This window comes from Dermacentor andersoni, chromosome 1, assembly GCF_023375885.2.
Source record: "Dermacentor andersoni chromosome 1, qqDerAnde1_hic_scaffold, whole genome shotgun sequence".
Taxonomy (NCBI): domain Eukaryota; kingdom Metazoa; phylum Arthropoda; class Arachnida; order Ixodida; family Ixodidae; genus Dermacentor; species Dermacentor andersoni.
This window is the reverse complement of record NC_092814.1, coordinates 67,536,284-67,554,818: the sequence shown is the minus strand read 5'-3', so window position 1 is coordinate 67,554,818 and position 18,535 is coordinate 67,536,284. Positions and strand designations below refer to the sequence as shown.

Here is an 18,535-nt window from a genome sequence, read left to right as displayed (position 1 = left end):
ATATATATATATATATATATATATATATATATATGGGAACACAGGAAAAAATAACAGTAAAGGGGAAGACAAATGCAGCCATAATGAAGCACATAGCGCTAGGGATACACTAGGTACGAGGTGCTCCGGGGTGTGTGGAAAGGTGTAATGGTTGCAGGACATACTTTTGGAAATGCGGTTGTTTGCTTGAAATCGAGGGTACAATCAGGTCTCGATGGCAACCAAAGGTCAGTGGGACGCCTCGCATTGGGCGCTCACGGGAAGCTGTGCAGGGGCTGGACAAGTTTTGAAGTGAGGAAAGCTTGCAGTAAAATTGATTATGAAGAAAGTCAGGACTATGAAAGAAAGTAAATGGGCTGGGAGAGTGCTGAGGTATTTGTACAGGAAAAATATTGGTTCACAGTGGAGAAAAAGAACTAGGAAGCTTACCAGCAAGTATGCGGCCTGTAGGCTGAGCAACACAGCAACAAAGAACGTCAAGCGGAAAGTCAGAGAGGCTGAAATAATCTCATGGGTGGCGGCAATGGAATGGAAACCTGCCATGAGTAACTACTTAAGATGAAAAAACGAAATCAGGAAAGAAATAATTCATGATAACTCAAAGGGAAGCCGAGGAGGCGATGGAACGGAAGGATAGGGATATACTTTTCTCATTCAGTGAGATTACTCAATTCTATAGAAAGTCGAGGTGTATATATCCACTTCCTAGCCCAAAATTGGACAGGTCTCAGGCGGTTGACTGGAGGTGCCTTCAAATCAGAACTTACGCGAACCCGGTACATCTTAACTGCATGTTTCTGGAATTATGCCCTGATGCCAAATGCAAATTATGCGATGATAGAGGAGCCACATAATTAGAGGGATAGAGGGATTGCGCAATAGTTCAGAGGAGAATTGCAGTCCCCCCTGATGAACTAAAGACGCGGTGGAGAGCCGCACTAACTCAGATCTTCAGGACCAACTTTTTGCTATCCAGCAAGCACGGCAGGCAGGCAGGCACGCACGCACGCACTCGCGCGCGAGGTCAGGATGCCTTAGAACACGCACCTATAAAGCGAGATATAAGAAGGAACAATAAGCATGTGCTTGCTGCGGTAAAGCTAGGGAAACGATAGGGCATGTTTTATTAGAATGTGAAGATATCTGTCCAGCGGTCGATTTAGGCACCACTGGCCTCCTTGAAACCCTTGAGTTCAGCGAGAGCAGGGGGAAAGTAAACATGTCCGCACTAGAGATTAGTAAGAGGCGATTGGAAGATTGGTGGAAGAAAAGTAGGGAAACGACAAATAACGGAGGTGTACAAAAACAAAGTTTACAGTAGGGGTTCAGAAAGTTTGGTTATGAGAATCCATCGTGTTTATTCCTTGACTTTTTTTCTTTTTTAACACAGCCAGGACATTAGGCAATATCATAACAAGGGCGTGGTGGCGCAACCCACCACCCCGTTCCAAAGCGGACGCTCATAGCATCCATCCAACGTTTTCATGCGTTGATGAGGCTTTCCCGCGCTCCGGTACTGTTGTTGCGGCTTGGATGAGGCGAGAAAAACAGAATTTTACTCCGGACGGCCCCGGCCGCTGTCTAACCCGTGATCTAAATTACTCGATGAGGCGGCCATTACTTCTACGAAAAATCGAAATGCTTAGTTAAATAATTAACATAGTTACCCTAGCTAACCTTTTATTTAATTGTTTTGCGGTACGTATTCTACGAATTGTAGCTAGTGAGTTCGCAAGGCGTATCCACTTGGAGAAAATTTTCTGGAATGCACCAGTTTCGAGCTGTTAATTTTCAATGTGTCCGACGAAATGCATCGGTATTCCAGTTACTTTGGTGCTTCAATGCATATAACAGCGTTTTATTGAAGAAAAGTTACTGGAACGCCAATGCATTTCGTCGGGCACTTTGAAAATTAATATCTCGAAATTGGTGGAGTCCTGAGAATTCGTTCCCAGTGGATACGCCTTGCGAGATCAGCGGCTATAATTCGTATGTTAAAATATGTGCCGTAATGTCATTAATTAAAAAGTTAATTAGTACAATTGTGTTAATAATCCGACTAAGCACTTTTTCCTCGCAGAAATAATGGCCGCTTCATCGAGTAATTTGGATCAAGGGTTAGAATTGTGCTTTCTGCTACATGCAATTTTTAAAAATTAGATGTAACTAAAAAGAAAAAGAAGAAAGAAACGCCCTACGTGGTCAAAGTGTGCAGTCACGCGCGGATCTTGATACTCGCGCCTGTCTGGCCGATATAAACGGCCCCAGACCGTGGTTCGAAATTTGTTGAGTTGATACACGTTCTGTGCAGTTAAACTGGGGAGTTTTACGGGCCAAAATCACGAATTATTATGAGGCACGCCGTAGCGGGTGTAGATTCCGGATCTATTTGGCTACCTGGGGCTCTTCAACGTGCACCTAATTCAAGGGCTCGAGTGTTTTTTGCATTTCGCCCCCATCGAAAGCGCGGCCGGGATCAATCCCGTGAACTTGAGCTCAACAGCGCAACGCCATAGCCACCAAGCTACCGCGGCGGGTTCCGTGCAGCTAACTCGCTGCTCAGAAAGAAAAGTAAAAAATAATTGTTCGTAGACTTTAAAACCCGGGCAGACTGCATACGAGGACGGCGGGAAGGGCTAACTGTATGTCAGGCCTTTTCACTGGCGCTATAGTATGAAAGGACCGTTACAAAATCAATTCTAAACTGAAGGTACTAGTGTAATAATCAGCTGAAAAAGAAGAGAATGAAGAACAAGAAAATGTGCAGAAACCCATCGACGGTGATTGTCAATGAGCCCGGACGAACGAAGGAGCGATCTAACGAACGAACGAGTGAGCGAGCGATATATATACTGTGGGCGATGCATCATCTGTTTTTCTACGAACAGTGCACGGTCATATGGCTTGCTTATTTTCATACGGCGCTGTTGCACGAATGCCGCGGAGCCCTCTCGTGCGTATGGCCGTCTGGCAGCGCTGTCTTATCTGTTCCTGCTGTGACGCGAGCACTTCCGTGCAAGGCCGGATGGACGCCGGCGATAGCGGTTCTGCCGCGCTGACTGTCATCGCAGTTCGCGCAAAGGCCGTCAGTGGCTCTGCCGTGGAAGCCGGAGCTGAGCGCCGCGGTGATAGTGTCGCACCGTGCCCTGTCACACTGCGACGTACGTATACAGCCACCTTTCTCGCTTCTTTCTCGAGTTTTGCGCTTTGTACGCCCGTACGATATATAGCAAAAAAAAAAAGAACAGTCGCAACGGTGTAGTACATGTATCTTGCGATGCCTTGCCTTCTAAGCGAGACATCGCAAGGCTTGTGCGCGCGGCGTGGTTTCCCATTTGTGCGTATGCTTGCGAAAATGAAGTGCTTTGTTTGTGAACACGCCAAGCTGCGTTGCGGTGCTCACCTCCACTTTGTTTTGTTTTTTCGCGTCACACTCGGCCGGCAAATAGTGCCAGCAGACGTGGTGTGGTTGCAGGACGAAGAACTGCAACTGATTATCGTGCGGCAATTAAATGAAAAGAAATACTGAGTTTCACATTGTTTTCATGAGAAGTCTGCCAAACTTCAGCTACCTAGATATGCTACGCATCCTTGATAACAGCTAGGTCAGGGCGCTCTGGTGAAAAGAGGAATCGGTAAAGCCAATTTCAAGTTATGGCTCTGCGCTGCAAAAATCGTGCGAGCACCTTACCAGTTGGAATTTTAAATGTCGCGTGGACAAGTTAATTAGTAGAAGCTTGCTATTCAGACTTAGTCATTCGTCAATTTGCCCTGACTAAATAGAAGAATTGAAAGACGTCGAGTGAAATGCACACAGTGGTGGAGACAGTAATACGGCAGTAAAAAAAAGTGCAATAATCCTTCAGCTTCATAGTATGCATTCTTAGATAAAGATCTTATAACGCGTGCATTTACTAACTTTAACACCGATTATTACCTCATTACTAGTTTTACGATGATGCAGACTTAGTAGGTGCTGCAGTTACCTACTTTCACAGACCAGGCACTAAATGGTATTACCTCGTCTCACGTACGGTTTACTACGCTATGTGGTGGCTGTATTAATGCGATGTTTAGACAAACTATAGTCCCTATCATTATGTTAAAATAAAAGTTACGTTTTATTTAAAAAAGTGCGGCGCACATATGTGCACACTATACGTCACACAAATAGATTCATTTAGGTTCACGTTAAAGAACACCAGGTGGTCAAAATTTGCAGTCCCCCACTACGGCGTGCCTCATAATCATATCGTTGTTTTGGCGCGTAAAACCCCATCACTTGATTTAAATTTTAATTAACGAATATAGATTCATAAATTTGTTTATATATCCAAATAGATAAGTTCCCACAGGTGCAAACTGTGATCCTAAAGGATATTGCTGTCCAGTCATTTTTTTCTTTTCTTTGTTTAACTGCACCAAATTAAAAAAAAAAAATCACCTGTGCAGATAGGACAATTCTAAGCGTGGAACTAAAGCACTCAATAAGGCGAACATTACTTCCACGAGCAATCAAATGCACAATTGACTACTTAACAAAAGACCCACTAATTATGTTTCGTTAATTAATTTACAGCACATATCGTAATTTGTTAATTGTAGCTAGTGAATTTGCAAGGCATATCGATATGAAACTAATTCTGAGAATGGCACTGGTTTCAACATATCTACCGTCAAACTTACGGTAAAAATGCCCTGTTCCGCTCATTTTTTAAAAAAAGAAAACGCTGTTTTATGCCTTGAAGGACAAAAGTGACTGGAACGACAATGAATTTCGTCGCACACTTTGAAAATTAATATCTCGAAACTGATGTCACCCTGAGAGCTCGTTCCAAGTGGATACGCCTTGCGAACTCACGGGTTACAATTCGTAAATTGCAGTATGTGCCGTAAAGTAAGTATTTAACAAATTAATTAGTGCAATTAGATTAATTATTCAATTAAGCGTTCTGATTTCTCGTAGAAGTAATGTCCGCCTCATGGAGTAATTCAGTTCAATGGTTAGAATTGTGCTAGCTACCACAAGCGATATTTTTTTTAAAATTTGGTGCAGCTATAAAAAAGGAAACCCCTGGTACACTCATAAAGTCGTCCTCAGAAACATGTCGCGTAGTAATCTCGATCATTGTATCGCGCGAAGCTTTGTGTTACCCTTTGTCGTTTGTTTCTTTCTGTGCAGTGCAGTTTATTACACGTAACTTAATGTTCCCGTCACGCATGACCCTTAGGTGCCATCGTTTGATTGGTGTTAAATATAACTAAACTGGTTGACAGTGCGGTCCTCGTTGTTTTGTTTTTTCGCAAACGTGCATTATTCATTATACACTTCCAGAACAGAAGCGACCTAATTATTGTTTTGCAATGGAAGTGCCGCTTGTAAACGAAACAGACCCCGCTAATTTAATTGGGTAGCAAATGCCACTATACTGCTGACATTGCGATCTATGGTTCGTAAACTTGGCACCTGTGCTATTCGTATGAACCAACTCTTTGGGTAGTAAATTCTACTACCCATACCGTTACTACTTACGGTTACTGCGATCTTAGCAAACTTCGTGACAAGCCGTTACTACGTACCTTTCGGTTAGTAACTGGCACGATATTTCTTTTTATGAGTATAAACTCTTAAAGAAACGGTCGAGCCAGCCCATAACTATTATCCGCCCCCCCCCCTCCCCCGACATACTGATAAGGACTATAGTTTATCTAAACGTAGCATTAAGACAGACACCACACAGCATAATAGACCACAGCTGAGACAAGGTAGTACCTCTTTACTAACAGGTCTGTGAAACCTAGTGATTGCTTAGTAAATGCAGCACCTACTAAGTCTGTATTATCGAGGGTAGTAAACAGCTAGTAAAGAGGTGGTAATGGGTGGTAAATTTAGTAACTGCACCCCCTTTGTTACCTTTTCACTAACATTTTTTCTAAGAGTGTACGATAGGGGTGGACGAATATTCGAAACTTTCGAATAATAAATCGAATAGCGTACTAATCGATTTGATCTTCGGATAGAATAATCACTATTCGTAAATGCGAATATTTCGAAGACTTTTCAAATATTTCAAAGCGTCAACTGCACCCAAATAAATATAAAATTGGAGCAAAAGTACGGTAAATTCACCCCCGCGGGCATAGTATCGACATAAAACGTGAGAACCTATGTAGTGTAGCAGGCTACGTCGCTTAAGTTGCCACACTTTACAGGTTATACGGCGATCGCTCGTGCTCCATGAAGAGCCCTGTGCATGCGAAGAAACTACTGGTTTGCTTCTAATGATGCATCTGTTAATCTTATTAAACAATGCTTCATAACGTACTAATGACAGAAAAGTGCTAACTTTAAGAATACTGGGATGTGAACATCGTTTTATATTCGAAAACTATTCGAAAAGTATTCGATATGCAATTCGATTCGATTCGATTCTAGCTCTATTTGATTCGTATCCGATTCAGTCTCAAAAATCACTATTGGCACACTCCTATATAGTGTATGCCTCACGAATTTAAACATGTTCGCGCCAGTATAAATTTGATGTTTTCAGCTGAGAATAAATTAGCGCGTATTTGCTACAGTGTTCAATGAAAGCCCCCTGAATATTCCATTAAACATAACGCCTATGTAATGTATTTCGGGCATTATTTACTCGAAGCATCGAGCGTACCTAAACTCATTTGGGCTATTATCGCATCTGGTATTTCATTGCAGAAAGTGTAGATGCTATCCCGTTTTTTATGAAAACAGAGTTCAGAATAATCGGCTCTGGAAAGAATTAGTAGATTCCTTTAAGATTAGGAAAAAAAGTAAATTCTTGTGTCAAGCATCACATTATCACGCTACATGGTAAAGAGCTTGCATTAATCGGTAGTACACATAAGCGTCTGACCAAAACACGGCTGTTTACACGCAACATATACTGAGAGTGAGACCGGGTGTAGACGCGACCAGGTTGTTGATTTATATGTATATGACTGGAGAGAGAGAGAGAGAGAGTAAACGTTTATTGTAGTAGAGGTCGTTTGGTTATGGTGGGTGGAGCCCCTCCTCCAGGGCCCCTGGTTACAGGGCCTCCAGGGCCCCTACAGGTTACAGCGGCTCGCCGGGCCTGGTCAAGGGTCGCCAGTTGGCTTCCCAATTCCACTTTCGCGAGTCGCGCCTCCCACGACCAGTTATGGAGAGTGTTGTCTAGCAGCGGCGAGGTGGCAGCTGCCGGACGTAACGCGCACTGGAATGTTATGTGTTCCGATGTCGGTGTTCCTTCGCACCACGGGCATTTGTTGCTGTATTTGTCCGGGTACATTTTGTGTAGCCTGTATAAATGTGGGAAAGTGTTTGTTTGCAGGCGGCGCCAGTACCGTGCTTGCCTCCTGTCTAGGTCTAGGTGAGGAAGGGCTTTGGCTCGCCTACTTAGCCGTTGTAATTCGAGGATTTCTCTTGGCGCACCGGATGTCGAGGTGTTCTCTTGGGCGGTGTGGCCCGCGGCTCGGCCTGTCATGCCTCGAGCCAAGCGGTCCGCCCGTTCGTTACCCGCTATCCCCGTGTGCGCCGGGCACCAGGTCACGCAATGATCCATGGTGAGTTCCGTTCCTAGGATGCGGAAGAGGCAGCCCGATAAAGCCCCCCCAAGGGAGAGGCGGCAGGCGTCCTGCGAGTCCGTCAGCACGTAGGCCGATTGGCCCTTAGCTTCCGCGGCACGTGTGGCCCGGGCTATTGCCACAGCTTCGGCCGTTGCAACTGATTTCGTGTGTATGGATGCTGCTGTATGACTTGAGATTCTCTTTAACGAAGCACTTTAGAAGGAATTTGCAACGGGCAGAATCAGTTCCATTGCGTGCCGCAAATCATATCGTGGTTTTGGCTCGTTGCGGTCATTGACTCTGGGACCCTCGTCTGCATACTATCTGTAACTTATTCAAATGGAGAATAAGCTGAAACTGAACCCCATAATTTAATCAGTTTCATCACGTGAAAGCAGTTCATATTAAATACTCAGTGTGCTTCCACTCTGTGAAGAAGGATGACCAGCGAAGCTGTGTATGCGGGCCCCTTAATGACGAACTGCACCTCCGCTGCGGGTCGGCCCGGCATTGCAATATCTTCATTTTTTTTCCCTTTTTTTTTTGGCTCGAGCGTCGTCGTCTTTTTACACAGCTGGCTCGTTGGCGCCCCTCGGCGCTACCGCGCGAACGCGCTCGTGCCACTGCTCCCGCGTTCGTCGTCGTCGTAGTCTTCCACAGCTGCTGCCTCCGTTGCCGCTCGTCATTCCAGCGTAGGATTTCACTTCTCTGCTGTCGTCGTAATGGAGAGGCCGAGTTTACGGGGGTATGATCCATTGTTTAAGGGGGTATGAGTGATCCATTGTCTTACGTGACGGACAGATTTAATTTTGAAGCAATTTAATTTTGAAAAATCGCAGGCGGCAATGCCGGGCGGATGCTGCTAACCACGCCACCGAGCAAACTCGAGACATCAAACGCCAGCGACAGCGACGGACTGCGGGCATACCGTCACTGACGTTGTTCTCTCCGTCACAATGGGGGGCCTTGCACCCAATACACGGAGCTTTGGATTAATGGTTCCGCACATTCCATCCCAGCTACAACTATGGAAAGACGGCGAGTAGTGCGTACTCCGGAGGAAAAATCTGCCTACCGCGAGCGTCACATGTTGATGAAGTTCGACATGCGGTGCTTCTTCAAGTGGTGGAATCAGCACCCCACTACTATTAGATGCACGTGCATGGACTTGGTATTTGTAAACCCGGATATCTGTGATTTACACCCAATAGGCATGCGTTGGTTGTATTGTGAATTGTGAAGGCTGTGATTGTGAATTGTAAACACCGTCGGACTTCCGTCAACTCAAGAGCAAGCAATGCAAGATTCAACGTCTCCAGACAAAGCACTGCAAACGGAGGAGGCACACCGAGCAGTACAGACACAAGAGACGAGAACTCAAGATCAAGCGGTAGAAGAGACAACACGGGACCAAGCAAATACAACATTACACACAAAATTAATAAAACAAAACAATCAGATGGTTTTTATTTCAAGCCAAACCTTAAAAATTAAATTATGGGGTTTTACGTGCCAAAACCACTTTCTGATTATGAGACACGCCGTAGTGGAGGACTCCGGAAATTTTGACCACCTGGGGTTCTTTAACGTGCACCTAAATCTAAGTACACGGGTGTTTTCGCATTTCGCCCCCATCGAAATGCGGCCGCCGTGGCCGGGATTCGATCCCGCGAACTCGTGCTCAGCAGCCCAACACCATAGCCACTGAGCAACCACGGCGGGTCAAGCCAAACCTTGCTCTCATAAATGGTGCGGGAAAAAAGGGCGGAGCAACTTGGACGCGAAAAGAAAGCACGGCAAAACACAAACAGAAATCTCACCTTTCAGAAAAAAAGAAGAAAAAACACTGGGAGGGCCGCAAAAATAGCACTCCTAAAGCACGCTCACCCCGCGAAGCACGCAAAAGCGAAAATGAGGTGAAAGAATGGTGAAACAAAATATTTACAATATAGACTGCTTGCGAAGTTTGACGTGCGGGGTGTAACACTTGGTGTAACTAACAGAGCTTCGCTGGTCGACCATATTCACGGAGTGGAAGGGGAGGTTTCTTTTTGTTTTTCTGCACTCGGACAGGATAGTGGGGAAAGTAGCCCTTAACAGCTTCGCTTTATATAAATATGGCACTGAACGCGTCAGTGTCGTACTGTCAGACTTTATGTGGTGCGGCATTATGTTACGCCGCAAGAGCACAAATATAGTCACCTTAGCATCAATGCAGTGCCGTTTAATTTACGGCATTTAGTATACGAACTATAGCATTACATCTAGTGCCACGTCACACGTCGTTTCGGCGTGCTTCGCGGCATGTGGTTGATGTTAAACTTTTTACTCTTGTTTTCTCGCCATTTCCCATCAGTAGCCAACTATTGTAGAGAACCACGCGTGATAATGATGATTGGAGGGGGGGGGGGGGCGGCGGATTTGTGTGATTGTGTGTATAATTTATTGAGCTACATTAAGCGCGCTCGGCAGTATAGGATAAAATCGCCTCAACTTGGACAGATGCGTTACCCTCGGGAAAAGCAAATTGATAAGAAGTTTATCTAAGGAGCTTCTCTAAGGAGCGTTTTTCGTTTCTTCTTTTCTCCTTCTTTTTTCTCTTTCTTTCTTGTAGCCGACACTCGGCTGCGACATGTACAGTCGGAAATTGACGTAACGCGATAATCCGAGCACGCGGAACTCCGAGACGTTCCATGCCAAGTGATCGTGCAGAGCTTTCCATCTTAAGCACAGTTCAGCGTGAAAGATGAGATAATGTTAGAGGTATAGTTGCAAGTTTTCGCCGTCGCTCTATGCATGTACTCTTAACGTCAAAATGTTGCGTAATGCGGCTGAAACTGTACGCCCGTGTTCTCTGGACCACGCACTCTTGGTGGGGAATTCTTTCACTCACATTGCAGGAAGCGCATGAAAATTCCGCCTTTTTCGTTGACAGAATGTCCTGTGAACATTTTCCTGCGTCATTAATGCGCACGCACTGCACTATTCACCACGACGCATTGCTTACATCCGCCGCGGTGACTCTGTGCCGATGGCGTTGTTGCTGCTCAGCACGAGGTCGCCTGCTCGATTCCCGGCCGCGGTGACCGTATATTTCGATCAGGGCGGGTTGCAAAAGCTCTCGTGCACCGTGCTCTGAGTGCACTATAAAGGAACCTGGGTGGTGAAAAATCAATTATCCGCATCGCCACCCCTACGGCGTCCCTTACTTACCCGCTGTGCCCAGTTTCGGGACGTTATGTTATTGCGTTTCGTCCGTTGCTGAGTGGACGTGTTGTATAGCGCAACGTAAAATTGAGTTGTCGATAGCAGTTGACGCGGCGACGCATGCAGAAGGGGTGGGGTGGTAGGCTTTTGCGAAAACAAGCTGATATGTGCCCATCGCGAATGGATATGCGATAGCCATGCACTGATATGGAAATTTCTTGTCGACGTCGCAACGCGCAAGCAAGCAAATAAAAAAGACGGAGAAAATAAAAAGCCGTTCGATTGGTCCAAGCCAGCACACGTGCGCCGATAGAGCTTGAACAGGAGAAATTCGTTGCATTCGATAACGGAGGCGAGGATCGTAATACACCTGCCATGTTTCGAAAAGGACGCGAATTATGAAGTGAATGTGCGCAGGCGGAGACGTCTCATTTTTTTTTTTCATTTCTTTGCGCAGCCTCTCTGACTGAACGTTGCGAGAGCGCCAGGAAGCAGCGTTTCGCCTTGCTCCGTTTAGAGAAGTCAGCAATTTCTTTGATTGTCAGAAAAATTTACGAAGAGAGGTACTGACGCTGCATGATACCGTTAGCAGAAGAGCCATGCATGTATAGTCGCGTTCAATATAGGCTGCAAAACCGGTGCCCGTGGTCGAAGGGGTTCCAAGACTGCAGGGGCGGCTCCGAGGTAAGAAAAACTGATTTAATAAATAGCACTAATTGTGACTGTTTAGTTCTATTTCCTATGTCGGCGCCGTTGTGCAGTCTTGGAGCCCCTTCGACCACGTTTACCGGTGCTGCAGCTCATATTGAAGGTGATTGTACATTATCACGAGTCGGCCTGATTGTGAGTAGTTTTCTCCACAGGCTTACGCTCAGACAACTTTTGGGCTGTCAAGAGCTGTGAGTTGTACGGATGAGACCACTCGAGAGAAGACATGCCAAATGGTATCTTATTGGAAAAAAGAGAAGAAAAAAAAAAACCGTCCCGCATTATAAGCGACATTCTATAATGGCAGGTTGTGCGCAGTGTGGACTTATTATTCAGACTGACCTGCAAACCGTACAGAAGTTCGTTCTTCTGTTTTGGCAATACATAGCACTCAACATATACCACTCATGAGCTCACTTGTATAGCTCCCATTCCGTTGGCTGCGACTTCTAGAGGTTTTCAGTGTCCCCGATAAATGGGAAAGTGGTTGAAAAAGGAAAACGGTTACTATTCTGCTTTTGTTCATCAATATATATATATAATGGCTAACTGCGGTCGTGAGATGTGGTCGTGAGATGCCATGACAAAGGCTGGATGAACGAGAATCTTGTGCTCGACTGCAGAAAGTCCGTCTGGTGTAGGCGGCCCGGCGCACTGTTGTCATTCCCATCCATCCTCGTGCTGGACGCATTTTGTCGCCATTTGGCCAACTCAGTGAAGAGGCTGTTGCGCGAATCTGGCACTGAACTCGTCGTTATCCCGGGTGGGATGACGTCTCAGCTGCAGTCTTTCAGATGTTTGCGATACACTGCGCTTCAGATTGCAATCTGAAGCGCAGTGTATCGATGGATAACTTCTAAGAATGCGGACAGGCAGGTATATGGCCGTACCAGTGTGCTCGTGTTCCAAGAGCAACGTACATACGTGGCGTGACATGGCTCGGCACATGACACCGAGCTTTGAGATACAAGGCATATAATTTCCTCTGTAAGAGGAATGGTTTCTATCTACTGTTCTTTACCACCTCCAGATCGTAACTTTCGTTCATTTATCGAGTGATCAGTAAGTTATCCGGCTACTGGCAGCAATAAACCAGGAAACCAATATAGCACATACGTTAGCCATTGCACAATCATCGCACTGTGCCACGCGCCTCTACCAAAAGGTATAATTAATTAGTAGAACGTGTTGCTGGGCTAATTCGTTCATGTTGACTGGAAAAGCTAAGCGCGAATAATTTAGACACGTCTCCACCAGCGCCTGTGTCTAAATTAGTCGTACTTAGTTTTCCCGTCAAGGTATCATTCCTTACTTGACAGCCCACTCACATACCCGCCGTGGTTGCTCAGTGGCTATGGTGTTGGGCTGCTGAGCACGAGGTCGCGGGATCGAATCCCGGCCACGGCGGCCGCATTTCGATGGGGGCGAAATGCGAAAACACCCGTGTGCTTAGATTTAGGTGCACGTTAAAGAACCCCAGGTGGTCGAAATTTCCGGAGTCCTCCACTACGGCGTGCCTCATAATCAGAAAGTGGTTTTGGCACGTAAAACCCCATAATTTGAATTGAATTAACAGCCCACTCACACGTAGCTATCACATCAGAATCGGGGACCGGATTCACGAAGCTTTTCTTTCGTAAGTGCTCTTTGTCATTGGCTGGCCGCCTTCGCTATTAATATATCTAGCGTCGTGATTGGGTGGAATTTGCTCTTGCGAACAATTGTAGCGTAATATTTTTAATGAATACAGGTCCAGGGACGAATCGCCCGCCGCTCCGTGCAGTATGGCGACAACCGCGTCGTCTGCTACGGCGTGGGCCATGTTCAATCTCACTCCGCAGTACCGTGCGCCTGGCGCGGTCACGCGACGTGGTCTTTCTGTATATGCAGATGTTCGTGCAAGGAACAACTACGTCAAAGCGTTCCCAAAAGATATATTGCATGAATTAGTGCGTGAAGTATTGCAATATGCTTAAAGTACGACTCACACACGCTGCAGACATGACAGCTTCGGATTGTAATGCGAATATACGAGAAAACATAATTTTATTACGCGGGAACTGAAAGACAAATCCCTTTTTCGGCTGCCGTTTGAGGTCTGTCTAAGTGGCTGCAGCTGCTAGGTGGCGGTACTGTTTTTGGACAGTGTTTTCCCATAATGTCGATTACGGTCGCAGCACACGCTGTGCGACAGATGCAACGGGCAGAGCGCCCACGCATCAAGGACAGATGCATTGTATGTGTGTGTGCTTAGAAAAAGTTTATTTCAACAAGAGACGATACGAACACTCAGTCACAATCACGGCACAATTTGTACATTGTATGCACACGCGCGCCCGCACGTGTGTGGAAGTGCAGCATACTTCCTCATTCTTGTAGGCCCTCCGCCTATAGCGCAAGTGCCTTATTGAACTAAGTGAATGTGTCAAAGTAAAATGCGTCAGAAAATTCGTAAAGTACAACTTGCACAGAACCTGTATATATGATAGCATCTGATTGTAATTCGATTATACGAGAAAACACAATTCTGTTGCGCGGAAACTCAAACATAAAGCCATTTTTCCAGCTGCCGCGGCCGCTAGGTGGCGTGCGCATAAACTACTAGTGCTACTAGTGGACAATGAAAGAGATTTACAGACACTTGCGAATATGTGTGGCGACGCAGCGACAAATCTAGGCCTCATGTTTAGCACAGAGAAATCGGGAATTATGATCTTCAATGAAGAGACAACTAATTACGGGGTGTCAATTCAAAAGCAAGTCGTACCCATAGTCAAGCTATATAAATACCTCGGCGTTTACATAAACGAAGGAATAGCATACTCAAGCACCCACCGAGACAATCTGAAAATAAAGGGGAAGAGGAATGCAGCAATAATGAAACATAGATCGCTTTGGGGCAACAATAAATTTGAAGTGGTGCGTGGAATCTGAAAAGGAGTGATGGTGCCAGCGCTAACGTTCGGGATTGCCATTCTGTGCTTAAATAAGGATATCATTTCGGGGCTGGAAGTTAACCAAAGTTCGGTAGGCCAATTGGCTTTGGGCGCCCGCGACAAAACCAAAAATGAGGCAGCTAGTGCAGGTTGATATGGGTTGGGCCTCGTTTGAAGTTATAGAAGCGCAGAGCAAAATTAGTTTTGAGGAAAGACTCAGGAACGTGGATGAAAATAAACGGGCGGCTAAAGTACACAAGTATGAAAAGCGTGAACCGAGGAAGAGGTTAACAAAGTTGGCAACTGAGTACAAGGTAAATGCAAGTGTAAACAGACAACCAGGAGTCATCAGAAGGAAAGTGAGAGAAACAGAGACAGTGAACTGGATGCAAAGAATGGAAACAAGAAAGACCACAGAGATTTACAAGAATACGAAGAAAGAAATTAGAAGGGAAAATCTGTGTCATAAAACAAAGGGAAGTGCCTTCCTATTTAAGGCCCGAGCTGGTTGCTTAAGGACGAAAACATACCGCAGCAAATATTCGCAACTAGGTGAGGCATGTGTATGCTGCAGCAAAGATCTGGAGATCACTCAGCACATCCTAATGGAATGCGAAAGGATTCGCTCAATTAACCTGTAGGTAACGTACACCTTCCAGAAGCGCTTGGATTTAAAGTGGACGGAAGCTTCAACCGGTCAGCAGTCGAGATAAGCAAGAGACGTTTAGAGTATTGGGGGGGGGGAGGGGGGGAGCAGGGAAGGGATTGATACGACCGGGTCTCTTAGTCATAGCTAGGGGTACAAGGCAGATCTAGAAGGGAAAAAAGGAAGAAAAAAAAAGATTAAGGAGATGTATAGAAAAATGCTAGATAAAGATGTATAGCATACCTGATTAAATGAAGCAGGCTAGGTGACTGTTTGTCACCGTCCCGTTTCAAAGGGGATTCATTAAATAATCATCATCGAAGCACGTAAGAGGAATCTCGACGCAGTACACACCTCGTACATAACTCGTTTCGACGGTGGCAACACGTTGGGTCGCTACATTGATTCAATGCTAAACACATTACCGTCGACAGTCATCGCGAGATTGGGTTCTGCAGCAATTTTTGTTTTTTTGCTACGTTTCAGTGATGCAGTCACTGCCACATCTGCGCAGGGATGAGGACCACGGCGCCGCTGGCCTGCGTCGTGCTCATCGCGGCTCTCGGGCGGCACCTGTGCGAACGCGCAGCCCGGTCGGGCTGCCCGCATCTCGGCGGCTGCGCCTGCATGAAGGTGCGCCGCGGCCTGCGGGTCCTGTGCAATGCCACCGTGGACGGCGACGCTTTGAGCGCGGACATCTCGAAGCTTGCAGGCTTCTCGCTAAACGCGCTCATCTTAGACGGCGTGAACCTCACAGTTCTTCCTTCGCAGTACTTTGAGGACCTCACAGTCACGTCTCTGTCCCTGAAGAACACGCCCCTGCAGTCCACAACGAACGGCAGCTTCCAAGGAGCCAAGATTCTCTCGACGCTGTACATGGGACGCAACAGGCTGCGCGCGATTCCGCGAGGGCTGCAGGCGGTGCCGGCTCTGAAAATTCTGCGGCTGCCGGACAACTACATAACCAGCCTTGAAAATATACCACCACTCGAGAACCTGACGGAGTTGGACCTATCGGGTAATCTCATCGCGAGGCTCAACGGTGCTGACCTGAGAGGTCTTGGCGGCCTGAAAAAAGTGCTACTGGCAAACAACCTCATACATTTTATGTCATATTTCATCTTTAAAAGTGCGAAGCATATAATGTTTGTTGATTTGCACAACAATTTTCTCACAAACATCTACAACGCCTTTCAAGGTCTTGATGATATCATGGTACGTACGATAATACTGGTTGCTTGTTTTGTTGTCACATTTCATTTGTATAATCTTTTTTTTTATTGTTATAGCATACTGCTCACGACTCCGGATCGAAGATAGAAACGGGCCCGAATCAATCAAGAACTGGCAATACAAAAAAAAGAATACGGCAGACCAAACGCTTTTGTTGGAACCAATGTTAAGCGAACCTTTCTTGAAAGGTTTCAATTAGATTCTCTGCAGAGAGACATATGATGCGAGTAAATTATGCACATACAACACACATTTTGGATTGAATTCTATGTGAAGCGATACGTTCGCCAAGCGGTTAGTTAAATGCTACATAACGCAATTTACAAGTAATCTCATGCGATGTTTATGCATCGCACAAGTGCCACCTTTGGTATCGTGTAATGTTTATACGCCCTACACCGTTCGCAAACTATGCCTGAATGCAAGCAGGAGTTCCTGCACACGCACAGTGCGAGACCTCGACGCATATACGTTGTGCGGACGATGTTGGTCGACAGATGAATGGCGAGAAGTGTTAGCAGAGAGGTGTAAAACACACGTACAGTCATGTCTCGTTTTTATGGACGTTTCCGTTTCCCCAGGAAAACCGTCCATAATGTGAGTCGTCCGTAATAACGAATCAAGGTTAAATAAAAGAAAGACACATTAAATTATAAGCACAGGGAAAGCGCGTGCACCTGCAGTTTATTTAACCAAAAAAATGAGGAGAAAAGAGTTTGCACGGATGATTTTGTCCGTACTTTGGTGTCCAGGAAGCACAACACGTCAGCTAATTGAAGTGCACGTTCAGCATCTCCCTCTTGTTAAAGTTAGGCATTCACTGCCTCGAATCTACGGCGGACAGCTTTTCGTTTGACGCTTGGTTCTTCATCGTCAGCATCTGACGGTGCATAGTTTGCATCGTGCAGATTTTGCGCTTGCTGAGCGGATCCGTCGACGAGCTCCAAAATCTGCTCGTCGTTCGGAGGCTCCCAGGCGTTGGCACCGCCGTATACTTGTAAGAAGGCTATTTCTTAATTTGGGGGGGGGTGGGTTCTTTTCGCCGAGCTGCCGAACAGCTTCACGAAGGACCTCGAGCGGAAGGTCATCCTCCCGATCTTAGCAGGAGTATCGAGGGTCCTTCACTGCGCCCCGAGCTATCTTCAGCTTTTGAAGGCATACAAGTCTGCGCTTTATTATCTTTCACACAAACGACCTAATGGCATGCAAGTTCACTTTCGCTGTGTGCCTGTGTCTACGTGTCTCTTTTCTTTCCGTCTTGAGCGCACCCATGCGCTGCTTCCATCGCAATGTGAAGCAGTGTCCATAATAACGAGAGAGAAAAATGCGTCCATTTTCCAGTTTCATCCCCGAAAGGGCTGTGCGTGGTCCGGACTGCGAGTTTCTATAATAACGGTGCAGAAATGCATGGCCACCGACCGTCCGCTGAAAATTTCGCCTGCGCATGGCGGGTTGTCCATATTAACGGGGTCCACCTTAGTGAAACATGACTGTATAAATACATTTAAGGCTCCTATGACCCTTGTGTCACAGTGGCACGTACCCAGACGCCCAAGAAAGGGAGATGTCACCATATAAGAAATATAAGAAAATAAAAGAAGCCGGTGAATATCGTGCGTTATTTCATTAATAGGTAGGTGCGCCTTAGAGATACAAATGAGCTGACATACTTACAGGCTTTATGTGGTAATTTGCTTGTTTGGAACCGCAGAACATAGGTGCGCTCACTATCATTACTTTGTTGCTCAAAAATCCATGCTATATACCGCTTAATCTTTTTTATGGGAAACCGATAAAAAAACACAGGATTTAAAGAATGTAATGATACTTTCTTCGCTACTCGGTTCTTTCGGCGTGGCGGACACTATATAGTCGAGTAGCCGTCGCTTTGCGTTCGTAATTAACAAACATTAGTTGATTAACTCTTTACTTACGGTTTTTAACGCCAACCTTACAGTATTCGAGGAAGTATTAAAACTCTCATATATCATCATCATCATCATCATCATCATCATCATCTGTACTTTATTTCTCGTCCGAGCGATATAGTCATCCTCTGCTGTGCAGAATGCGATTCTAGACGCGCCGACGACGGCAACATAACGGCCGCACGGTGCTGAAGTGTCTTCATTATACGTTTTCACTTTCATTTTGAAAACGTAGCGTATACCTTTAGAACGTAGCGGAATACAGGACGAACTCTGAGTTTTGGTCCGGGACT

General features: G+C 45.9%; 1 protein-coding gene across 1 annotated transcript in view; it reads left to right on the top strand.

Moving 5' to 3' along the window:
* Positions 1–2,693: 2,693 nt before the first annotated feature.
* The window catches only part of LOC126543218 (uncharacterized), a 69,331-nt gene continuing 53,489 nt past the window's right edge, over positions 2,694–18,535 (top strand). Inside the window, exons 1-2 of the mRNA XM_072287457.1 lie at positions 2,694–3,161; positions 15,596–16,296. Of these exons, the coding sequence (XP_072143558.1) occupies positions 2,900–3,161; positions 15,596–16,296 (963 nt within the window). The 5' untranslated portion in view covers positions 2,694–2,899. The remainder of the gene's footprint in view (positions 3,162–15,595; positions 16,297–18,535) is intronic.